This window comes from Meles meles, chromosome 15 (assembly GCF_922984935.1).
Source record: "Meles meles chromosome 15, mMelMel3.1 paternal haplotype, whole genome shotgun sequence".
NCBI classification, from domain to species: domain Eukaryota; kingdom Metazoa; phylum Chordata; class Mammalia; order Carnivora; family Mustelidae; genus Meles; species Meles meles.
The window spans coordinates 37,399,869-37,425,950 of NC_060080.1; the positions used below are offsets into that span (position 1 = coordinate 37,399,869).

The 26,082-nt window shown below is 40.8% G+C and overlaps 1 protein-coding gene across 1 annotated transcript; it reads right to left on the minus strand.

Annotated features, from left to right (window-relative positions):
- On the minus strand, positions 1-25,835 carry CKAP2L (cytoskeleton associated protein 2 like). The gene is made up of 9 exons (XM_045979741.1): positions 25,789-25,835; positions 23,170-23,236; positions 21,376-21,427; positions 13,676-14,931; positions 10,044-10,251; positions 5,703-5,858; positions 4,732-4,795; positions 2,569-2,758; positions 1-1,154 (listed from the first exon to the last, which is right to left on the minus strand). The coding sequence occupies exons 1-9, from the start codon at positions 25,817-25,819 to the stop codon at positions 929-931; spliced, it is 2,250 nt and encodes a 749-aa protein (XP_045835697.1). The 5' UTR covers positions 25,820-25,835; the 3' UTR covers positions 1-928.
- Positions 25,836-26,082: the final 247 nt, after the last annotated feature.

A 26,082-nucleotide genomic window follows, 5' to 3' on the forward strand; every position in this document is an offset into this window, starting at 1 on the left:
TTTAATTTTTTTGTTTTAGATAATACTTAAATATTAAGAAAGCTAAAATTTAAAAATTCACAATATGTTGGCTAGGTTTTTCTATACATTATATTTACATAATGATTCTAATTTTACCCTTCCAAGAAGAATTGCCCAGGAGGAAGGAAAGGCAACCTATGATAGTCTCTGGGGCTTGTACTATCTTCTCAGGCCAAGTGTCCCCATAGCAAAGAACTGAAGAAGCAAGTGGCCCTCCCCACCCCTCTCCCCTGCTCCCTTTTGTTTTTCTTTGAAGCATTTCTGAATAACAAATGCACAATTAGATTTGGATATAGAAGCTAGACAACTAATACCGCTGTGTTTCACTGGAGAAGCCCTGGCACAGACAGGACGGGAATTGCCCCTTATCTATAGGGACACTGTGACGGAAGTCAGAGTCGCATACGAGAGTCATCTGGGACATCTGAGCAAAAGCATAGCTAGCATCGGCTCCGTAAAATGAGGGAATTTGATCAGACTGTGTCACATGGCATCTGGTCCAGAAAGCTAGCTTCTAAGCTCCCCTCACTGGGGCAGGGAGGACTCGTCCCCTCTGGGAAGTTGGATGTAGAAAGGAAAGTCTATCATCCTGTGGCACGAGCCTCCTCATGTAAAAAAGAACTATGCTGAGAGTAAATTAGGTCAATAAGGTGAAAATGTTTACCATACTTGTGGGGTAAATGAATAGTCAATAGTTTAAAATTTACATACTATAAAACTGTGGCAAACTGTAGTCTTAAATAAAACAAAGGCAGTCCCGTGGGGATATCAAATTTGAGAGTAAGTCCAGGGGCTTCTAACTCCTGAGAGCCCGCAGTCTGCCTGTCCATTATAAAGTTTTGTCCAGGTCACCTGGACGAGGCTCTGAAAGCACCTTTAACAACAACAACAGAAAGGCATTAAGAAATTAGGACTCGAGGATTTTAAACCCTAATGTTACAGGCAAGGCCTCATTTTTCCGAAATATGAAACACTCTGTTTCTTCCACTTCTAACAGCTCCTTGAGAGAGGCCACCACCACATCGTGCTCCTGCAGCATTTCCGGGTAGCGGGACACCGCCCGCTCGATCCTGGCCGAGCGCCGCACGGGGGTGATGAGCTTCATGTCTTGTACTTCGGGCAAGCCGCTTATTCTGCGAGACAGAAGGAGGCATTCAGAATCTCCCGAAGTGTTAAGTGTGGTTTGCCTTTGATACTTGGCAGTGGTGTTTGTTTATTCCATGAACCTTCAAAGAGTTGATAGGTTTTAAGGAAATGGGGCCTAACACCAAATGGGGTGGGACAAATGAATTCTAAGATTCTTTCTGGCTTTGACAGAAAATTATTCAAAAAACCTCTTTTAAGACGGTGGACCAAACCACAAACTGAAACCGGACCAACTGGGCATCTTCCTTGTAAACTTTAATGTGTTCCAGTAAAAGTAGTCCTGAGGATAGTTTGCAGAGAACTTTCCATGTAGTAAATCTGTTCTACAGCTCATAAACCCACTGATGACATTAGCCTAAGAAAACTAGCAGGCTGGTCGGCTAAGAACTCTCATAATAAATTCCAGAGTCAGCAAGAGGTGGTTTTCAGACCCCCTGCTTGCCTTCGTCCTTCTGTGAATCGGCTGTAATGGCAGGACCGAGAGGGGGGTTTAGGACTGGAAGAGGCCCAACTGTGCTTTCCAGGGAACTAAAATACAGAACTGTGTGGTTGTGGTGCTTTTGTTTAGAAGTCTTTTTTTTTTTTTTTTTAAAGGTTTTATTTATTTATTTGACAGACAAAGATCACAAGTAGGCAGAGAAGCAGGCAGAGAGAGGAGGAAGCAGGCTCTCTGCCGAGTAGAGAGCCCGATGCGGGGCTCGATCCCAGGACCCTGGGACCATGACCTGAGCCAAAGGCAGAGGCTTTAACCCCCTGAGCCCCCCAGGTACCCGCGAAGTCTTTTTTAAGATCATGGATAGAGACTGATGTTAACGTTTTAGGAAATCGCACTGATACTTTGACACAGTTCCTATGAATTCTGCCTTAAACTTTTACTTATTCAAACATCAAACACTTTCAATAAAACGCACAGCTTCTACCTAGTACGTATCCGATGGCACAGCCTGTTCTTATAGGGCTAATCACTGTCCCTTCTCTCCTATAGCTACAGAGGTTGCCCCTGCTTGGCATTCTGTGTCCCTGCCCCGGGGCCTGGGAGGAAAGGCGGGTGGGATCTCTAAGTGCAGCACCCAGTCCAGGAGGGAGGGGAAACCCATTCCAACCTGTCTCCACACTCCAGCACCACCTTCCTCACTGCGGGTCAGGTCTCCTCAGAGTACTGTGAGCGCGATGGTGTGTGTACACAGAAAGGGCACAGGTCTTCCTGTCAGTGGTTCCAACCCTCCCCTCACCCTCAGCTCCTTTCCTTAATGTCAAAGATGGGTTTGACATTAGACCACCTGTCCTCACATGACGCAGGGGTCTCCGTAAACTGCTGGTGCTCTGCGTTTGTGGAAGTGAAACTGAGAACAGGGCTTGAATTAGACCCATGAACACAAAGCCTACTTAGAGTTTGCTTACCTAGGGATCGGGGCGATCTGTAATTTGATACCAGGATGATTATCCTGTTCTGCCTTGGTTATTTGGGGTGTTGCTGTAACCTGTTCTCCCTCTTTCAGAGACAGACAAGACTTTTCAGATTCCGTCTTGTCGGCCAGTTGTTCTGTTGCTGTTACATTCGTCTCAGCAACTGGAGAGTCAGAGGTAACGCCTGCGTATGCAAGGTCAAGAAGGAAAGTAAGGTTTAGCAATAGGTTTTAATACTGGAACTAAAAGGCAACAAAATGAAAAATCAACATACACAGTGATTTCCCAGTTTAAAAAAGAGTAACGGATTTGAAGTGAGACGTGTAGTTTTTCCCACCCAGCCCTCTAAAAATGCTCTGCTGTACGAGGCCATCTTTCTAACCAGCCCTCCAGACACACTTTGGGCCTCCTTGTCCCTTTAGATGGATCCTTGATAGTTTTTCCACATACAGAACACATTCCCACCTCTTATTAGAGGTTCCCTTAGGGACTAATCATTGCTTTTTTTACCTTATACCATACCTTGGGTCAATTTCCTTGACTCACTAGGGTTAACTCAGTTGACCTTCCAATCCCTTCCTACCCAGAGATGACAACATGATTATTACCTTGGGCAATGGGTGAAAAAATGTCTTGTTTGAACACAATATACATGATAGCTCAATCACAACAACCAAAAGGAAGGAAAGAAAATTGGATTGAGATAGGCAGATATTGTGGCTGGAGGCTAAGACCCTCAAAGAGGTTGCGGGGGCCAAGAAGTGGGAAACATACGGATTCCTGTCTTTTTTCTTATCCCTTTGAAGAACAATGCCATGAATTATAAACAAATATCTGAATAGTAGCATCATTCCCAGTATAAGAGCACCATTGGGCATATTGCCTCTGTGACCTTATTCCCAAAAGTAATAGGTTAGTTAGCTATCATTCCACATGACTTGGTTGTTCCCCAAAGTTCAATCTGTCTTAAAGGAGGAATATTTGTCACCTTCTAAGATCAGAAAAATAATCTGTTTTCTTTTCTCAGTGGAGCTTGTTTTTTCTTTCCATTCATATGACAAATATAAGCAATTAGAGTGGGCCACTCCCTGTTTTTGGCACAGTAATTTTCAGAGAAGAGTTTTCTAAAGGTTCTAACCAATGATAGCAATGGTTAGCTAAGTGAAAACGTTTCTGTGCCAGCTGATTTTTTAAAAAAAAGATTATATTTATTTATTTTTTAAGATTTTATTTATTTATTTGATAGAGAGATACAGAGAGAACACAAGGAGACAAAGCAGCAAGCAGAGGGAGAGGGAGAAGCTGGTTCTCTGCTGAACTGGGATTCCGATACAGGGCTTGATCCCAGGATCATGACCTGAACTGAAGGCAGCTGCTTAACTCTCTGAGAGAGAGAGAGAGAGAGAGAGAGAGAGAACAGAAGCAGGGGAAGCAGCAGAGGGAGAAGCAGTCTCCCCCATAGGGAGCCCCATGCAGGGCTTGATCCCAGGACCCTGGGATCATACCCGAGCCAAATGCAGACACTTAACTGACTGAGCCACCCAGGTGCCTCTATTTTTAAAGGCTATAATGTGAATTTGGTTGTGTGAGTACAGGTGGATTGTTATGACACAGAGGCATCTCTCCCTTCTGCCTCAGTCTCTTCTGAGAAAGAGCCACTTGTCTTCTCCCACCTAGCACTCTAGGGAATCAAGATACTCTACCATAGGCTGCTCTTGTGAAAACAACCTATGTTTGGTGTTGAGCAGTATATTTACTTGTAATAATGAAATAATTCAGCTGATGATGATGGCTGAAAAAGCTAGGCTATGGAAACCAAGAAGTGAGAGGGAATTCAGGGGACTTATAATTCTTTTCTTTTTTCCCTTATGTGTTCCTTGATGGCTTTTACTTGAGTGGCTAGAGGGAGTGAAATTTAAAACATTAAAAAAAAAAAAGATTTTATTTATTTATTTGACAGAGAGAGATCACAAGTAGGCAGAGAGGCAGGCAGAGAGAGAGAGGAGGAAGCAAGCTCCCTGCTGAGCAGGGCGCCCGATGCAGGACTCGATCCCAGGACCCTGAGATCATGACCCAAGCCGGAGGCAGAGGCTTAACCTGCTCAGTCACCCAGATGCCCCTAAAGGGAGTGAAATTTAAATACAAAAATAGCAGTACCTTCTGTGGTTCTGTTTGGGTCTTGCAAAATATTAAGAACAACTTCCCGTAACTCTTGTATTGGCTGGAAGCAAGAAAATACATAAACAGTATTAAAAACATTCACAGAGGAAATGATCTAAGGAACTTTGCTTACCATCAAAGGAGCTTCTTTTTTTTTTTTTTAAAGAAAAATGTTTCCTTTTTAAAAATCTCTTATCTGACTACAAATAACATTTAAAAAGTTTCAGATTTACAGCTTTATGTGAAAAATGAAGGAACAAAGAAAATGTTGGTTAAATGCTGGCATGCTTTAATGAAGAAACGTGCTTATGGAAAGCTGTCTGTAGTGACATTTCTCTAAATCAGTTAATTTTCTTATTGACTTACATGATCCCCCTGAAGATGGATCGCCACATAAAGATTCTGGCCCAAAGATGTAAAGTTAGTTATAAAAAAAATGCAGCATATGTTTTAGTGTTGTCTTTACTGGATTTTTGTTTTTATCATAAAAGTCATATACCTCATTACAGAAAAACTGAACAATAGTGAAACTTAAAAAGAGAAATCACCCGTAATCCAATCACCCAGATACAGCCTTTATCTATCTATCTATCTATTTATTTATTTTTTAAAGATTTTATTTATTTGACAGACAGAGATCACAAGTGGGCAGAGAGGCAGGCAGAGAGAGAGGAGGAAGCAGGCTCCCTGCGGAGCAGAGAGCCCTATGCGGGGCTCAATCCCAGGACCCTGAGATCATGACCTGAGCCGAAGGCAGCGGCTTAACCCACTGAGCCACCCAGGCGCCCCTAGCAAATACATTTTTAATTAAATGTACATGAAGCACTTGTGTGCTTCATAATCTATGTAGACTTGATGAAGGGAATTAGAAGTTTACAGTTACATTGTATGACTGCCACTACTGCAAACAACAGACAACTAACATGAGAGAATTTTCAGGAAGTTATCCACCCAAGACAGATACTCACTGTTGCCCCGTTTTTAATGGCCTCTTCGTATAGCCCAATAACATCAAAGGGACCTTTACTTGCCAACAACTTTGCTTTACAGATCCAGAATTTAGCAAATTTTTCGACCTCGGGAATACTGGACAATATGGTAAATATTGCACTAGAAGGTACACCCTGTAAAAAAAAAATACCCAGAGGTAATTATTACCATTTTGCTGTTATTCTCACATCTAATGTTCATCAGAGCAGTTGTGCAGAAATCAGTCTGATCATTTTTGCTTAATTTCTAAAAAAATTCAAATTTACTGAGGTACAGTTTACATATAATAAAATGCATCCATTTAAACAGTATATTTCAATAAGTTTTGACAATGGTCATTCAGCTTTAAGAGTTACCCAAGACCAAATCATAAAATGTTTTTCACAGCTGAAGGTAAGGAATATGTTTACATTTTTATGCAAAACCAAACCCCAAACCAAACCTCACCAAACCCTATAGGAATCAACATTCATATATTTCTTACATATTCATAACAATGTGAACGCTGAATAGGGAATAGAATTTCCATATGTTTCTAGCAGAAGGATGAAGGATGGCACAGGTAAGCAAGGGTCATGGGGTGTGTATATTTGTGTGTGTTGGGGATCTATGTAGCATATATAAAAAGAACTAATTCTCACAAAAAGTAACTTTAAAATATCCTCCCTAATTTGGTCCCCTTCTGGCTTGTATCCAGAGTGGAGAGTGACAGGGACTGGCAGGACTATGGGGAGCTAGCATGGCCAGAAACCCAGATACTGGCACACTCGGCTAAGCAGTGCCTCCTACTCCTCCTGAGAGGGGGAAGCCCCAAAGGTAAGCTCACAGTTAAGAATCCTCAATGTCTGAGAAAACCAACACTGCATGAAAGAGACATAGATCTCTACAGAACTGAAGAAGAAATCAAAGGGTTGAAAATTTGGTTGTGGGATTCTTCCAGAACCCGGTGTGACAGAACAGAGAAAGGAGAGTATGAAAGAGAAGTTGAGAGTTCTGGAGGGAATATCTATGAATCAGGAATTCCAACATTCATCTAAGAGATGGAACATTCACCATGACTGATCAGACATTCATTTCAACAAATTCTATCAAGCAGAACACATACAGGCTACGTTTACAATGTAGTATAATTAGAAGTTGGAAAAAAAGGTAGGAAAAACAAAACAAAACAGAACTCTATCTGGATATTCTTCTAAGATAACTTTCAGGTTAAAGAACTCAAAATGGAAATCTCAAACTATTTAGAGACGAAAAATAATGAGCATGCTTGTCAATTATTAACCTATGGCCTCCTCGCTCCAAACCCACCTTTTATCCTCTGCTTTGGGGCACTGGGGCTGGAATTCTGTAAATCACCCACTGTTTTCACAGCAGTTCCTTGCAGGGTTCTTCCAGTATGGGGATTTAGAGGGAGACTGTGGGCATGGAGAAGAGAGGGATTTCCTCTTTCGCCACCCCAGCAATGGTCCTTCACTCTGGCAGCAACAGTAGGTTCTAGTCTCTACCTTTTTTCCTGGTGCTTACAGATCCTGCCTCACTGTGCTCTCTCAGAGGCAAAAGCACCCAGTGGGTAGCATCCTTTCCTCAAGGTCTGAGCCCTAGCCCTGCTGGGCCCCTCCACCAGTTTTTGGTACCAGCATCTGCTAGGTAGTATGGCCTCCTTAGAGTTGGAGTTTGTTTCTCCTAGCTTCTAGATTCTAATACCCTCAACCTCTCTTCATTCCCCTTAGCCCAGTGGGTGATAGCTGCTTCCTGAAGTTAGCGCCTCTGTTACCTCAGGTTCCCTTTTGCTGTCAGCCGTGTGTGTAGTACCCACATTTCCTCTGATGGTCTCTGTACCATTTTTGTGCACTGAGGCTTATAAGGTGCTTTCATGTCCAACAGTCAGCGTCTACTCCTCTTTGTATATACCAGAGAGTCAGAATGCCTGGGACTTTTTAATATCCCCAGGGGCAGCCATTAATCAATTACCATGGAGGTATTAATACTATAGCTTCCTTGCCCTGATCAGTATGATTCTGAGAGGTCTGATCCAGTCTCCAGAGCTACCTTGTGGGATTGTGCCACAGTTATATTCCATGGATTTTGTTTGATACCACATCCTTCTTGTTCTCCTTCCCTTCTGGGCCCACATCTCTAATCCTCTCTGTTTCCCCTGGGACCCTCTTCCTAATAAATTACTTTCACACAAATTCTCCTCTTAGGGTTTGCTTCTAGGGAACTTACATAAGATATTGTGAAACAACCTTTACATTACATTCATTCTATTAGGATACCTGGAGCAGTTTGTTTTTCTGAGTTGACTCTGACTAAGACAGAACCTTACCTAATCAAACATAAAGGATATGACCAAAGCTAAATTCAGAGGCAAATTTATAGCATTAAAATGTATTTTTAAGAAAATAAGACTGACATAAATGATTTAAGCTTTCAACTAAAAAGGCTAATTAAAAACAATAAACATAAAAACAGATGGAGGCATTGATGCAAGAGAAAAAAAAAATCAATAAAACCCCAGAGATGGCCTTTTAAAGAGATCGAAGAGATTTCTTTAAATCTCTTTAGATTGAAGATTTCTTTAAATAAAAGGTACAGAATCACTGAAATTAGCTCAGGAAATACAAAACCCCAATAGACCAATGGTCACAGAAAAAATTGAAAAGATATACCCAAAACGATGCCCCATAGTCTAGATGACTTTATGAGCAAGTTCTTACCACAGCTTCAGAGAAAAAATAATTCTCATGTTGTATAAACTATTTTCAGAGTACAGAAGAAGAGGAAAATGCCCAAATTAACTATCAAGGCCAGCATAATACTAATATTTGGAAAACACAAGACAACAAAAGAGCATATATAAAAATCTGAAATAAAATAATTGCAACTCACAAAACTATATACTTCATTTCTTTATGTGCCTATGTGGAATGTACTTGCATAAAAGCTGTCTGGATGGATAATTGACAATAGTGGTCAGGTCTAGGGGGAAGCCTGGGATGCATAATTGGTGTGTGTGCATGCATGCACAGATGTGCTTGGTGGGGAGGTCTAGTCATTTTCTATTGTTTGAAATGTTTTTATTTTTAATTTTTTAATAATAATAATAATAATAATAATAATTATTATTATTATTTTTAGAGGGAGGGAGGGGCAGAGGGAGCCAGAGAATTTTAAGCAGGCTCTATGCACAGGCATAGTGCAAAGCCTGGCCTGAGGCTCAATCTCATGACCCTGAGATCATGACCCGAGCTGAAATCAAGAGTCCTGACAGTTAACCAACTGAGCCACCCAGTTGTCCCTGAAATGTTTTTAATAATAAGAATGTATTCATGGGGGTGCCTGGGTGGCTGAGTCCATTAAGCGTCTGCCTTTGGCTCCAGTCATGATCCCAGATTTCTGGGATTGAGTTCCGCATTAGGTTCCCTGGCCAGTGGGGAGTCTGCTTCTCCTTCTCCCTCTGTAGGTCCCTCTGCTTCTCTCTCTGTGTCAAATAAATAAATAAAATCTAAAACAAAAATTGTTAAAGAGTGTACTCATGCATTTTCTTTAATACAATGGAAATAAAAGATAGCAACAACAAAAAAAGAATTGACTTAAATCCCATAAAGGAGAAATAACTAATGTTTAACTGAATTTTGTGAAAAAATTGCCTGGAGTAGTCCTAAATTGAAGGTTTCCTTTTTCTGTGGCTGTCCAATGCCATCAGCCAAAGGACAGAATTTGGTTTGCTTCAGGCAAGGACCTTAATATAGATGTCTACACAATTGTTTTTTATTAATATATTTTGCCTTCAAGGCATCTCCTAAGGATCATACCCTTTGCTTACCATCTCCTTTATCCTTATCGGTAGAATCCAAGATACAATTTAGCTCTCAATTATAGCTCCCCAGAGTCATCAGGATAACCTAATTTTACACATGACCTTGCCTTTGACTTCAACTTCATATCCAAATATCAAGTATTTACTCCTTGACCTTGATGCCTAAAGAAGGCAAAATTCCTTTTGGATCCCTTAAGAGGCAGACTGCTTGTGTTAGTTTTCCAACTTCTTTGTGCCTTAGTTTCATTTAAGTGGGCGTGGTAATAGTTGTTATTGATAATTGTACGAGATCATGTAAGTAAAGTGTTAGAACAGTGCCTGGCATGTAAGAGCCTTTATTTAATTGCATACCATTATTATTATTGCTACTCTATATTAAAAAGAACAGATGAATTTCTGCCTAGACCAAGGTTATCTCTCTTACACTGTATTTAAGAAAAATATTTAAAAACTCTAAAGCTCTAGGCCAAAGCTTTGGGAGCTTATCCTCCTTACTCACCTCCTCAATGAGCTGTAGACATTGTGTTAGAGTGCTGTTAATTTTGTTGGACAGTGCAAGTTGTGCTTTCTTTTCTTCTTCTTCTTCTTCCATGCTCTTCCAGAATGAAATATTCATTTCCTCTATTATTTTTCTTTTTGTTTTAAGTTCCATAGGAGGCCGTTTATAGACTTTCCCCTTAGATTTCTGCCATTCTTCCAGTTGTTTCCTGTTATAAAATTAAGAGTCAGAGGATGGGAAAATGCTTTAGGTTTCTTTTTGTATGTAGTCACACTTTCAAAGTATAAGATATGCATAGATTGAGTACTACTAAATACCTTCAACTACACACAAAGTCAGGAGAATGGAATTAAAAACAATTTACAAATGGGTAATCGCCACAATGGTTGCCCCTACCCTTCAGAAGGCAGATTGCAGAGGGATTACTAGGATCTCACTCCTCAAATTCCTTGACTTCATGATTATTCTTCATTATTTTTCCCTAAAAATTTTCATTTCACCTGTATATTACTTCTGGCACTTGCTTTCCTAAAACATCCATCCACCTCTGAGATCACAAACTCAGCACTCCATTTCTCTTACCATAAGCTCTCTATCTGCCACTCAACCAGACCCACCAAACCTGCATTCTGCCCTTAATAAGGTCTTGGCCAGGGGCGCCTGGGTGGCTCAGTGGGTTAAAGCCTCTGCCTTCAGCTCAGGTCATGATTTCAGGGTCCTGGGATCGAGCCCCGTATCGAGCTCTCTGCTCAGAGGGGAGCCTGCTTCCTCCTCTCTTTCTCTCTGCCTGCCTCTCTGCCTACTTGTGATCTCTGTCTGTCAAATAAATAAATAGAAATCTTTAAAAAAAAATAAGGTCTTGGCCAGAGTCACCCACTTTTCCTGGTTCATTAGCCCTCTCCTGACTACACATGACCACCATTCTTCCTAAACAAGATCAATAACTTCAGGAATCATAAGTAGCTAGTCTCTGATGGTGGCCAAATCTTAATCCTCACTCTCCTCCACCTGCTCCTGCTTCTAAGCAGTCAACAGATTACTGCTGGAAGAGGCACCAAGACCCATAGACTCAAGCATGTGAATGTAGGCTCTTCAGCTTCTTTAAATTACTACATGTTGGTAACTCACAGATGTACATTTCAAGCCAGATTTTCCCCTAGAGCCCCAAACTTTATAAAACCCACTGCCTAGTTGGTGTTTTTTAATTTGATGTTTGACAGTCACTTCATATTGACTGTCTAAAATAAAGGTCTTGATGTTCATCTCCAAACCTGTTCCCAAATAGCCTATATTGGTCAATAGTACCCCAATCTACCCAGTTGCTGGGACCTAGAATGAGGGTTTGACTTTATATAGTTCTTTCTTTCCCTCACATCTGACACAACATTGTACAGCCAGTAGGCTTCTATCTCTACTACCATGACCCCAGTCTGTATCACTGTCACCTTCTTCCTGAAATGCTGTAGCAACTTCCTTCCTAACTCATGTCCTTGCTTCCACTCTCACCCTCAACAAATTCATCATGTGCCCAGTAGCCAGAGTAGTTTTAAAGTGTAAAGCAGACCATGTCACTGCTCATACCCCTTTCCCTCTTACTCTATCTCCACCAGGAGTTTGATGTTCCTTCAGTTACTTGACCCACCCTCATTTCTGTCTCAGGGTCTTGAATTATCATCTTCATTCAGTCCTCTGCTCAAATGACACCTCTTAGAAGAGATAATTGTGTGTATTATTTAATTTCATCAATGTGTTGATTTTCTGTCTTCTCCACTAGAATGCAAGTTCTGTGAAGGCAGACACCTTGGATGTCCCAGTGCCTAGCTCAGTGTCTAGAACCCACAAGTGTTCAGTAACATACAGCAAAATTCACCTTTTTTTTTTTTGAAGTGTATGGTTCTGTGAGATTTGACAAATGCATAAAGTCATGTCACCCCAACTACAATATAATCCCTTCAAAAATTCCTTCATGCTTCTTGGTAGTCAACCCTTCTCCTCATCCCAGCTGCTGGTGATCACCGATCTGTTTTCTGACCTTATGGTTTTGCTCCTTCCAGAATGTCAATAACTACTTAACCCTCATTTCTCTCCTTGACTCCAGAGCACAATCCATAGCGCTTATTTCAGCCCCAAGTGCCCCAACTCCTTCACCTTCATGGTAACAACCTGCTTAATGACAGAAGCTAAGATGTCTGGCATGTGTTTCCTATATGTTCCTGGCATTCTTCCTCTCTCAGACTTCCTTCCAATCATAAGTGAAGAGGAAACTTACCTTTTTCTAAGCCAACTTATTCCCAGGACCTCAGTGCTGTGATTTTATTATTCTAGTACTTTCCACATAGACACCAGAAAAAAGGCTCCATGAAGGTAGAATGTAACTGTGTGCTCTCACCACTGTATCTGCCAGGAGCCCAGCACTCTGTAGGTGCTGAAGGAACATTCAAGCAATGAGTGAGTGGTCTGTCCCTCTCCAGACTCTACTTGCGTAATCAAACACAGACCGCACTCCACACACCGTCTTAAAGACCCAACATCTGTTATCTGGTCTAGACTGTGGGCTCCAGGGGGAGGGATTCTGATTTCCTCATTCACCAGCTTGGAGTCTTTATACTCAGTTTTCTTTTTGCTCAGAAGGCTCATCCTTCTCTTTGTCACTATCCTTTTCCTAGACCACATGTCACTGTTGAAAGTACCTCCTTGATCCTTCTATCTAAAGAAGTCAGCTCAAAAAAAAAAAAAAAAAAAGTCAGCTCAGCCTTACTCTCTCAATCACATCACCCTAAATTAAGCGGTCTGTTTTCTGTCTCTTTGGGAGAGCAGAGAACTTGTTGGTGGTGCTCAGGGCTATATTCAGAGAATAGATCCTGCCCTCTCTTCATCCTATTATATCTTCTACATACCATTTAATTTTACATGTTCCTTTAGCCCTTGTCAGGAATCTCATTTTCTAGCCCACCCAACTGTATAAAAGTGCTTCTCCTGGGAGGTTCAGCACACTGTGACTCTATCTAGTCCAGTGCAGACAGTGTGAAGACTTTTGGCTTGGTTTCCAGCTACATGTATGTTAATGTGAACCTCCAGCACCCTGAGATCCCCATTGCTGTGGTCTGAACTCTGAATGTGAACTCACTGCTCCTCTTTGTCTTAGCTTACTTTTCAAAACTTGGCCTGCTCAGACTCATGGAAGTTTCCTGTTCTTTCTTCCCTGATAACACTCCTAGATGTAACCACTGGTCTGCTTAACAAGGGACTACCAACACCCCACTTCCTAGCTGTATAAAACCACTACTCTGGCTCTTCCCACCCTGCCCTCTTTTACTGTTGTTCAGTTCCTGCAAGGTACTTCTTGAACGAGTAGTCTGCTTCTACAACCTCTATGTCTTAATCAAACATTCTGTTTCAATTTTGTTTTAAAAAATAATTTCAAGCATACAGAAAATTACAGGGAATAATTTATAACACACGTATGTCCCACCTAGCTCTATCAAGTCAATATTTGTTATATTTGCTTCCAATCTTCTTTCTTTCAGGGTTGTAGCTAAAAATTACTCAGAAGCCCTTATTTATGGCCTGAATATTCCTGATGGTCAATTGCCTAATCTTAAATTGCAAAATTATGGAATTAAGCAAAGTACCTTCGATCCTCTGCTGTGATCTTCTTCTTAATATTTGGATTAGTTTGGGTCTCATTTGGGACTCTTCCTCCACTTATGGTTTTGTTACCAGCTTGAGTTTTGGGAGCTGTTTTATTGAGAAAATGGTTCTGGGGAAGAGTCTTTTTCAACTTGGAGTCCAAAGTCCGTGCTTTTTGTTGATAGCTGTTGTTGCATTTATTCCCATTGGTTCCATTTGCTGTTATGTTAGGGGTACTTGGGATGACTGAATTAAAACTGCCAACTGCCAAATTAGGCCTTTGGCTTATGGCTCTTGAGTTTTGCAGTGCACATGATGTCCGAGTTCTAAAACAAGGTCGGGTAGATTTCTGATCTTGCTTAATGTTTGGATGTCTGTTATTAATGCCTCCCTGAAGCACATTAGGGCATGTCCAGGATTTAGTTTGTTTTATTTTCTGTTCAGTAACAATGTGTGACTTAAACTTAGTTTCATCTGGTCTTTCATATTGGTCCCTACTAACCTTTATATCTTTTATGTCCTTGACCACTGGTTTCTTTGATGCCTGAGTCCTGCTAAGGATCTGAACATTGTGAGAGGGAACTGTCTTTGAGAGTTTTTCTCCTGGTCTTGCAAGATTTGTTCCTCTAGAGAGCTGCTGTGACTTTACTGGTGGTATCCTAATTTGTGTTTTTCTAACAAGTTGTTTATTAACTCTGTCTTTCAGAACAGCACTATTCCTGGAACTTTTGCCCAAGGCTTGTTTGGGAGCCAAACTGCTCTTGATTTGATTATAAGAGTTAGTTTTTGGTTTACTTATTGTCCATAATTCAGGATTTGACTTCCTTTCAGAGTCTGGTAAGGTTTGGGGCAAGTTCTCTTTGTTTATCTCTTTTAGACAGCTATCCAAGGGTTCATGTTCAATATGGTTCTTGTCCACAGAGTCTGAACATTTAGTAGTTCCTTGATCTGCTACTTGCTGCTTTGTAGTTTTCAATTCTTGCACATTAAGTGACCCTATAGTTTTTCTAGATAATTCTCCAGTAGTGGATGGTCCAGCTTTATGCTGTGGTTGATAACTGCTGGAAGGCTTGCAGTTTGAGTTAGAAGAAACACATCCTGAAGTCAGCCTTTTACCCAGAAGTTTTGGTGCCTCCAACTTTGGGTTCTGGGGTCCTGTAATATTGGCAGGTCTGGGTTGGAGTTTAATGCTGATGGGTCTTGTACCTTTGGTAGGCAAAGCAACACGATTGGTAACATCTTTTTTGGGTATAATATGCTAAAAAGACAAAGAGAAACATCAAAAAAATAAATTCATAACAATAACTCAGTTTTAAAAACAAAAAAATTAGTAAAAAAACTAAAAAATTAGTTATTTAGAATTTCAAGACAACTAAATCTGAGAAAATAAAGGCATGAGTTGGGGGAGGGGCAGAGAGAGAGGGAGAAAATCTTAAGCAGACTCCCCACTGAGTGCAGAGCATAGAGACCAAGGGGGTTCGACCTGCAGCTTTATAAGGGACTCGATCCCATGACCCTGAGATCATGACCTAAGCTGAAACCAAGAGTCAAGATGCTCAACCAATGGAGCCATCTGGTGTCATGTCCCTATAAGGTCTTTATAACTTGAGCTGTCACCAGAAATATACCAAAATATTTTAGCCTGATAGAATTAAGCAGAGATGCAGTGAACACACAAAAATTACATTTAAAAAAATAAAATTTGCCTCAGTTGAACAAGTATTTGCTGAATGCCCATTATGTCCCAAATGAAGTGTCCTTCTAGGGACTCTGGAAAGATATATACATAATAAACTAATGTTAGGGTACCTCCCAAGTTCCTCCTAGTAGTACTATGTATTGCTACATTAATTTTTTTTTTTTAAATAACACTGCTTTTGTAAAGGTCACAGGGTCACTCAAGAACCTTTGTCTTATCCCTGGAGATCAGTGGCAAGGATAGGTGGTAGATGCTGGGAGACTTGAGATTTCAATAAAGTTTTACATTTCAGTAGAAAGTTAGTTATATTTGTAAAGTCAGGACACGGTTTTAACGTTAGATTCTACATTATCAACAAGTAAATGTTTCAGTCATATGACTTAATCTTGGATAAGAAAGGTAGGACTAGGTTATAGAGAACTTAAAAAAACTAGGGATGGGAGTTTATGCAGTTTTTAAAAATTTTTTAAGCAGTTTTTTTTTTTTAAGGTTTTATTTATTTATTTGATAGAGAGAGCACAAGTAGGCAGGCAGAGAGAGAGAGGTAAGCAGGCTCCCCGCTGAGCAGGGAGCCTGATGAGGGGTTCGATCCCAGGACTCTGAGATCATGACCTGAACCTAATGCAGAGGCTTAACCCACTGAGCGACCCAGGTGCCAGGTATGGGAGCTTAGAATTGATACAGTAAATAATTGGAGCAAGTCATTGTGGATTCCAGAGCATTTGCACTGAAAGCAAGTTTCAGAAAGGAGAATTTGGCAGAGATTTGTAGATTATATGTCTCCAGGGGAAGATATGGGAGTGCTAGAGTTACCACTCTTTACTTTTGATTTGGTAATATTGTAGAGAATTACTATGTAAGCTTTGTGAATGTTTAAAGAAAGTCTGTTACCAAAACCACTTGGCATTAAGGGCAAAGAGATGTCCACTCTAGAATGGTATGTGAATGGTGGTGTTGCTGGTGGTGGTATAGGGGAGGGTTGGAAGTGGGAGGCAGGGAGATGGATGGATAACCACATGGCTATAGGGGGTTACTCCTTGAGCCCCAATGTTTACATCTACCTCTCACCATTCTGTTATTGCTTACTGAAGAGGCAGGGATGATGGTATCAAAGTTCCAAACATGTGCTATTCCTTAGTTGTTGTTGTTTAAAGATTTTATTTATTTATTTGTCAGACAGAGAGCGCACAAGCAGGGGGAGCAGCAGGCAGAGGGAACAGCAGGCTCCCCGCTGATTAAGGAGCCCCAGGGGGACTCAATCCCAGGACTCTAGGATCATGACCTGAGCTGAAGGCAGACATTTAACTCACTGAGCCATCCAGGCATCCCTAGGCATTTTCTTCTTCTTTTTTAAAAAATTGAGATATAATTTGTATCACAAAGAATTCCCCATTTTAAAGTTTGTAATTCAGTGGGTTTTAGTATATTCACAGGGTTGTATAACCATTCCCACTCTCTCATTCCAGAATATTTTCATCACCTCAGAAAGAAATCCCATACCTGTTAGAAGGCATTCCTCACTTCCCTGTCCCCACAAACAGTGGCAACCACTAATCTACTTTCTGCCTCTACCGATTTGCCTAGTCTGGACATTTTGTATAAATGGAGTCATACAATATGTGGCCTTCTGTGTCTGGCTTCTTTCACTTAGCAGAATGTTCTTGAGTTTCACCCATATTGTAGCATGTGTCAGTCTTCACCACTATTTTTCAATAAAAAACTTTATTTTTAAGAGCAGTTTTAGGTTCAAAACAAACTTGAGTGAGAAGTACAGAGAATTCTCTTATACTCCTTGTTTGCACACATGCACTGCATTACTTTCAATGGCTGAATAAATATTTTATTTCATGGATATACCACATTTTCGTTACTCCCTCATTGACTGATGGACATTTGGGTTGTTTACACTTTTTAGTTATTATGAATAATGTTGCCGTGAACATTTGTTATCAGCTTTTGTGTGAGCGTGTTTTCAGTTCTCTTGGATATATACACAGGAGTAGAATTGCTAGGTCATATGGTAACTCTGTTTAAATTCTGAGGAACTGCTAAGCTGTTTCCCAAAGTGGCTGCAGCATTTTACTTTCCCACCAACATTGTATAAAAGTTCTAATTTCTCTCTATCCTCCCCAATCCTTATTATCTGTCTTTTTTGATTATAACCATCCTAGTGGGTATGAAGTAGTATTTCATTGTGGTTTTTATTTGCATTTCTCTGATGGGTAATAATATGGAGCATTTTTTCATCTCTTATTGGCCATTTGTATATCTCCTTTGGCCTCCTTTGTATATCTATATAGATCTTTTGCACATTTTATTATTATTATTATTATTTTCCTTGTCCATTTTAATTATTTGTCTTTTTAACTGTTGACCTGCAAGAGCTCTTTATATATCCTGGATAGTAGGTCCTTATCATATATGACTTGCAAATATTTTCTCTTTTGTTCAGTTTTTATATCTTTATTTGAGATCAGCCTGACCTTGCTAATTTATTGTAAGTGGTAGAACTGGTTCTGCAGTTTTAAGTACTACATTGAGAGAAAATCTAGACTTAGAAGAGTCATTAGGCTAATAGAATAGTCTGCAATCAACACGCAAATACAGAGAATTAAGGCTGAAGTTTTATTATTATTATTATTATTTTTCTTAAAGGTTTTTATTTATTTATTTGACAGAGAGAGAGAGAAAGAGAGAGAGAGAGAGAGATCACAAGTAGAGAGGCAGGCAGAGAGAGAGAGGGGGATGCAGGCTCCCTGCTGAGCAGAGAACCCAATGTGGGGCTCGATCCCAGGACCCTGAGATCACGACCTGAGCCGAAGGCAGCGGCTTAACCCACTGAGCCACCCAGGTGCCCCTATTATTTTTTTTTTAAGATTTTATTTTTAGGTAATCTCTGCACCCAACATGGGGCTCAAATCTACAACCCTGAGATCAAGAGTTACCCTTGAGCCATATCCAGGTGCCCCCAAGACTGGAATTGAGCCCCTCCATTTGAGAGGAAAAGTGAGCTGCCGAAGGTCAGGCAGGGTGTTAGGGGCAGGGTTGAAGGTGGAACTTCAGTCTCTAACCCTTGGTCTCTGATGACTCACTGAAGAATTGATGGATCAAACTGATTAAAAAAAAAATCAGGGGCGCCTGGGTGGCTCAGTGGATTAAGTCGCTGCCTTCCGCTCAGGTCATGATCTCAGGGTCCTGGGATTGAGCCCCGCATCGGGCTCTCTGCTCCGTGGGGAGCCTGCTTCCTCCTCTCTCTCTGCCTGCCTCTCTGCCTACTTGTGATCTCTCTCTGTCAAATAAATAAAATAAAATCTTAAAAAAAAAAAATCAAAGATTGTAGAAGAGGGAACAATTGATCTAAACTGAATTTGGTCACTTTATTTTGGACATATGAAGCCAGGGGAGATGACTAGGTTTTATATTATGACTAGGGTTTATATTACAGCAGGTTTACTGAATATATACTAGGCACTGTGCTAGACTCTAAGGGCATGCAAGATGAGAAGGGAGGATACTTGCCCCTGAGGAGCACTAATAGAAAAGATATATTCACAAAAAAATTATGATATGATGAAATGAGGGCTGTAGTAAGGCTGAAAGAGATTGCAAAGCTCATCTTATCAGTGTTTTTCAAGCACTTTTATTCATACATGCCCAAAATAACTTTGACAAACCCTGTGCCTTTTCATACTTTTTAAAGTTAACATCTAAAGTTTTTCATTGTTAGTTTAAATCAGTTGCAAAGGATATAATTTCAGGCACAGTGTAAATATTGTTATTTTAAGATAAATGAAATTTGATACTCATTATAATTCATTTAGAACATTATATTCTTCTTTAAAAATTGAAAACGTGGGGTGCCTGGGTGGCTCAGTTGATTCAGTGTCTGCTTTCAGCTCAGGTCATGATCCCAGGGTCCTAGGAGGGAGCCCCATGTCAGACTCCTTGCTCATTGCGGAGTCTGTTTCTCCCTTACCCCCTTCTTCTTCTTGCTCTCTTTCTCTTTCTTGTATGCATGCTCTCTCTCTCTCAAATGAATAAAATCTTAAAAAAAAAATGGAAGGGGCGCCTGGGTGGCTCAGTGGGTTAAAGCCTCTGCCTTTGGCTCAGGTCATGACCCCAGGATCCTGGGATCGAGCCCCACATTGGGCTTCCTGCTCAGCGGGGAGCCTACTTTCCCTTCTCTCTCTGCCTGCCTCTCTGCCTATTTGTGATCCCTGTCTGTCAAATAAATAAATCTTAAAAAAAAAAAAAAATGGAAAACATAACACCTTTCCCTTTTTCCCTGAGTCTCTTTTTGTTCCAGTTAACCACAAAATTTTTATAGATTTTTGTGCTTAGAAGCTTATAGTTTGTTACCCTATCATACTTCTCAACATATATATGTTTATATGTATATATATGTTTATATATATTTTGTGTGTGTGTGTGTTTGTGTGTGTGTGTATACATATATATTCCATCTGAACAACTCCATGAGAAATCTCCCATTATTTTCATTTTACAGATAAAGTTATATAAATTGCCCAAGGTCATTTAGCTAGAAAATGAAGGAGTTAGGATTTGGACCTAGTCAGTTTTTAACAATTATACATCACAGTTTCTCAATAAATTTAAGGGTATAGCTCCAAGGAATCCTTTCAGATATTGGTTTAATATATTAAACTGCCAGATAGGAACAGAAAATGAAAAACTTTGTGTTCCTTCGAGTAGCAACACTGCAGTAACAGTATGCCAGAAGAGCTTTGTTCAAGTCTTGAGTCTGTATAATTACTGGCTGCATAATTTTGGCAAAGTACTCAATTTCTTTGAGCCTTAGTCCTCTCATTTGTAAAATAACAACAATGACATATATCTTCTAGGAAGTGTGTCATAACATCCTGTTTTTCACAAGATAGTTTTTATTTATGATCATAGGCCCAATATAACAGTACCTCCTTTTATTCATGAAGGTATCTGGACATTTAAGTCATAAGGCCACCTTTCTTATAGGGTTCTTTTGAATATTAATTGAGATATTGTGTGTAAGTGTCTTGCCCAGTATCAGGATGATAATAACTACTCAAATGTTAGCTATTATAATTAGGTATGAAAATGTTTTATAAATTTTTTATAAATTATAAGGCATTATACAGTTGTAATGATGACTATTATTTGCCTAGTCCTCTTAGTTCCTCCTGTTCCATACTTGCCTTTCCCACTTAATTTTTATCTTCACAACTGGGTAAAAAAGAGGTAGGCATCACCCCATTTAAGAGATGACTTACTGAAATCAGTATTGTCAGCTTCTAGAGAAGCCTCTGGGAACTCTGAATGAGGACGCTTTTTTCCCAGCAGATTTTTCATTTAATACTTGTGTGCTACACTAATTCAATCTACATGAAGTAGAAGTCTAACCCAGTGATTCCCAGCTGTTCACATCATGATCTACCAGTTTTGTCTTATATATATTTTCTATCCTTCAGTGTCTAATGATGTTATATGTAGCCTTTCAGAAGGCTAATTTCTTCCATTTAAACCTTGAAAATGTGAGGATCCTTTACCACCCTATCCATAATATAGCTGAACTGAACTGTTTAGGAAGCATAGCTTGTTAGTAGCTTGGAAGATCCAATATAGGTGTTCCCTTTAAATGAGCCATTTAACTTCATGGCAGCATACCCAAGTCGTTAAGATCACAGGTTCTCACTCTCATGACTTGAGCCAAAATCCAGAGTCAGTCACTCAACTGCCTGAGTTACCCAGGTGCCCCCAAAATGATGATGATTATATTTTAAAGATGTATTTAATTTATTTATTTGAGAGAGAGAGAGAGTGAGTCCATAAGCAGGGGGAGGGGCAGAGGGAGAGGATCTCAAGCAGACTCCGTGCTGAGACGTGGGGCTCGATCTCATGACCCTGAGATCATGACCTGAGCTGAAATCGAGAATCAGCCGCTTAATGGGCTGAACCACCCAGGCACCCTCAAAATGATTATTTTTTGAAAGACTAATTTCTACTTACAGATTTAGAAGGTGGAGGATTCAGACAATTGCTCTTGGCTTTTAGATATGGCCTATAAAAGACAAAATAAGATTAATTCTTACTACAGAAAGATCAGCAAGGCCTGGGAAGTATAGTGATTAAGATTTATTAAGATTAGAATTTTAAATCATTGGAATTTCTGTATATTGTAAAATAATTCAAAATTATATGCAATAAAGTCTCCTTATTACCCCTTTCTTAGTCCTGTTATTCTACTCCTCAGTGACCATACCACTCTTACCCATTTTTTGGTGATCTTTTCAGAAATGTCCTATGCATAAATGCAGCATTCTAACAAGATTAATGAAATACATGTCTTCTTCATATTCGCATACCGTTGTTCATCGAAACATCATTTCTTGAATACTGCAGTGTGCAATATTGTAGAGATATGATGTCAAGAAGGTAATTAATAGCTTCTTTGAAAAACTTCCGTTTTCAAGTTTTAAGTATCGTCATATAATGAATATTCAGAGGTGAAAAAAGAGATAGAATTAAAAAAACAGGAGCACAATGGAGAGGGCACGTTTTGCATGGAGCACTGGGTGTTGTGCAAAAAGAATGAATACTGTTACGCTGAAAAAATAAATAAAATGAGAAAAAAAAAAAAAAAAAAAAAAAAAAAAAAAAAAAAAAAAAACAGGAGCACATATGAAATCTAGCCAGTGAGCAGAAAATGTAACAATGGATAGGAAAGCAGAGGAGAATTTAGAAGGATTCAGTCTGCATGGATCAAAACCAATTCCCAGACTAAAAGGGACTTTGATCATGATTTGCTGTTAGTTTCCCACATCTTGAACATAAACCCTGGAGGGGGAGGGACCTCTCTGTCTTGTTAAGTACCACATCTCCAGAACCAAGAGTGACTGATATATTATATGGATTAAATAAATATTTGTTGAATAAATGAATTAAATTTATTTAATCAAGGAAATAGAGTGAAACCCCAAAGTTAAAGGAAACTAAAATAAAGGGTCAAAGCCAACTTTGTAAAAATTCACTTCCTCTTCTTTGGGGAGAAAATATATCAATGTTAAGCAAGAGGGACTAATAACACCACTACAATGACAAGACGTTGATGGAAGATAAAAGTGAAACAGTCATATTCTGTCCAACTCAAGAGTAAGTGCTGAGAGAATGGCCAAAGACCATTGTCAGGCTGGAGGATATTGGTGTGAAGCTATGGAGGACTGACTATAACTGGCTGTCCTGCCTTAGCAAGGAACAACAAAACAGGGTCATTCAACTCCTTGACCTTTTCTAGCCTTCACAAGAATCACTTCCCCAGGGAAAAAAGCAGGGATAGGAAAAGCTTCCAGCATTGTACGTAATACTGTGGATCCCCCCCCCATCCCCCACCTTTAGAGACTGTCACAATATTAGTGCTTAACCTGCTCAGGTTTTTCTTTTTTGTTATGTTTGGACCAATGTACCCTTTTCTGAGTTATCATAAGCTCTCAATGCAGTTTGAGTAGACTGCAAACAAAAGGGCTGTTTTTTTTAAAGAGTATGTCCTTTCTTTAAAAAAAAATGTTTACTTGATAGAGAGAGAGAGTACAAACAGGGGGAGAAGGAGAAGTAGGCTCCCCACTGAGCAGGGAGCCCAACATGGGGCTCCATCCCAGGACCCTGGGATCATGACCTGAGCCGGAGGAAGACACTTAACCAACTGAGCCCCCCAGGAACCCCCAAAGAACTATGTTTTGAAAGGCTTTAAATTGCTAGTAGCAACGAGGACAACAAAACGTGCATAATTGTGTGAGACAAACTCACTTGGTGTTTTGGCACTTCAGTTTTCCCTTGGCTGCTAGGTACTCCTGGAGCTTTCTCTGCCGCTCTTCTGCAAAATGGACAGGAAAACAAACAGCAGAACTTTAGTTGGAGATTTCTTTTTTAAGATTTTATTTATGTATTTGAAGGAGAGAGATCGCAAGTAGGCATAAAGGTAGGCAGAGAGAGAGAGGAGGAAGCAGGCTCCCCACTGAGCAGAGAGCCCGATGTGGGGCTTGATCCCAGGACCCTGAGATCATGACCTGAGCTGAAGGCAGAGGCTTAACCCACTGAGCCACACAGGTGCCCCTAGTTGGAGATTTTAGCTAATATTCTAAAAGATGGCACTATTCTGTAATAATTTTGGCTTTGGACTGTCCATGTTACAAAGTTCCTAACCTCACAAATTTGCCTCTAAGTTAATGTCTATATTAAAAATATTATCAGTATGCCATGTCCTATACTGAGCTCTTCATACTTACATTACTTTCTTTAATCCACACAAAAATCCTATGTGGTATTTTACAGGCTGAAATCTAAAGAGCGTAAATGATATGCCCAAATCACCTAGCTAACATGTAGCAAAGCTAGGATTTGAAACCAGGTTTATCCAACCCCAGAGTCCTTGCTCACAGCCACCGTTCTCAGCTATAACGTATTATGTTTTGCATGAAGAAATCGGTTATTGGCTTATCAGAGATGGTTAACCAGTCCTGGTCTTTTTTTTTTTTTTTTAAATCATTTAGTTTTTTAAGTAGGCTCTACGCCCAGCATGGATCTCAATGTGAGGTTTGAACTCACGACGCTGAGATCAAGACCTGAGCTGAAATCAAGAGTTCAATGCCTAACCAACTGAATCACCCTGGAGCCACTTGGTCTGGTCTTATTAATTATGTGTTTTTTTTTTTTTAAAGATTTTATTTATTTATTTGACAGACAGAGATCACAAGTAGGCAGAGAGGCAGGCAGAGAGAGAGGAGGAAGCAGGCTCCCTGCTGAGCAGAGAGCCCTATGCGGGGCTCAATTCCAGGACCCTGGGACCATGACCTGAGCCAAAGGCAGAGGCTTTAACCCACTGAGCCACCCAGGTGCCCCTAATTATGTGTTTTTTGTTTTTGGTTTTTTCGACAGGGATGATTTTTGCCACAAACCCTTACATGGTTTTCTTTGAGCCTAAGGACAAAATAGGCCAGGTTAGGGGGTTCATGGCAAACATCTATTACATGGTGACTTTCTTTTCTTCTTCTTCTTCTTCTTTTTTTTTTTTTTAAGATTTTATTTATTTATTTGACACAAAGATCACAAGTATGGAGAGCAACAGGCAGAGAGAGGGGGGAAGCAGGATCCCTGCTGAGCAGAGAGCCCGATGCGAACCTCCATCCCAGGACTCTGAGATCATGACCCGAGCCTAAGGCAGAGGCTTAACTCACTGAGCCACCCAAGAGCACCTACATGGTGACTTTCTAAGCAAGGCATTTGTGAGGGTATGAAAATTCAGTATTTCTGTCTTCAGGAAGTTTCAATCTAGTAATGAAAATAAAATAAACAACAATAATTACAATATAAGGAAAAATCTAGGTATCCTAAGAAAGGGTCAAAGAAAGAATTATGAGAGTTCAGAAGCAGGGAATGAGTGAGAGGAATAACAGGTGGTTGGAGAAGGCTAAAATTCAATAATGGCAAAAAAAAAAAAAAAAAGACAATGGGGTGCAAAACAACTCTTAATTTCATTAAACTGAGTTGCTGTGTGTTTTGATATCCAGCTCTGATGCATCCCTAGGAGACAACTTTGAGGATTATGCATTTTACTGTGCCAGGCAGTGTAGAGAGAGCACTGGCTGAGAGACCGGGTCAGAATCCCAGTGCTGTGGCTTCTAGCAAGTTAGCAAACCTCACTGCTGTTGACCTATAAAATAGAGACAGAAATGCCCATCTTTAAGAGCTGTTATGCAAAGTGCCTAGGACAGTGCCCGTGACCTAGCAGATAGTCAACAGGTATTATTATTGAAACTATCAAAACACTGTGTGCATTTGGGAGTTGGTGGCATCTGAGCCATATTTTGAAAGGTAGCTAAGGGCTCCAGGTACATTTAAGAGATCAGGGAACCCAGGACCCTCAGTTCTCTGTGCAGATTTAACCAACTTCCAGTGCCCACGCCCCTCTTTCGCCCCCCAACCGCGTCCACCGCCCCCTTTAGGGTCAGACACCGCCTCTTGGCAGCTGTCAAAGATCAGGCGGCAGCCCAGAGGACCACGCCCAAGCTCAGCCTGGAGTCAAATCTGGGTTAGGGAGCGCTTGACTTCCTTTTGGGTGTGCGACCCGGGGAAGGGGTCTCAGGTTCTCCACCTAAACGAGAGGACAATGACGTCTCTTTGCAGAGCTGCTGCAGGAATTACGGGGAAGATGCCTATAAGGCATCTGGCTCCGCATCTACCCTCCCCTACCCAAGGCCAGGGCCTGGGCTCGCGTCAGCGCTCCCTGGCCTGGAAACGTCCAAGGGGGAGACTGAGGCACGGGAGCTGACCGACATTTCCCGCTAAAATAACGGACTCGGTGGCCTCCCTTCTTCCCCGCCCCTGCTGGAGCGCCTGCAAGACGCAGGGCCTCACGATCTTACTCACCGGCGGCTGCGGACGGCCCCGGTGGCACCATGACACCTCCGCGACAGTTTTTCTTCAAAGCCCGCGCCTGAAGCTACGAACGGGGCCCAACGCGTCCGCTCGCTCTCATTGGCTCCTGTGGGTTTGAAACCCGCCAGTAGGAAGCAGGGGAGGGCGGGACAAAAGGAATAGGGGCCTTCCGGTTGGCTCTACCCTTCGAGCCCTCCCCGGGGGCCCTTTGATTGGAAGAGCGTGCAGCTCCCCGGACATTAAAGGCGGCTGCGGGAACCCGCGACCGAGTCCGCGGGAGAGTCC

Bases quoted from the DNA above. Each gene is read 5' to 3' on its own strand.
- CKAP2L (XM_045979741.1), bottom strand. From the start codon at position 25,819: ATGGTGCCACCGGGGCCGTCCGCAGCCGCCG. The intron at 14,932-21,375 runs GTAAGTAGAAAT...TTGTCTTTTTAG, and splicing joins ATCCTCCACCTTCTAAATCT to CATATTATACCCAAAAAAGA. The intron at 4,796-5,702 runs GTGAGTATCTGT...TCTTGCTTCCAG, and splicing joins CCATTAAAAACGGGGCAACA to CCAATACAAGAGTTACGGGA.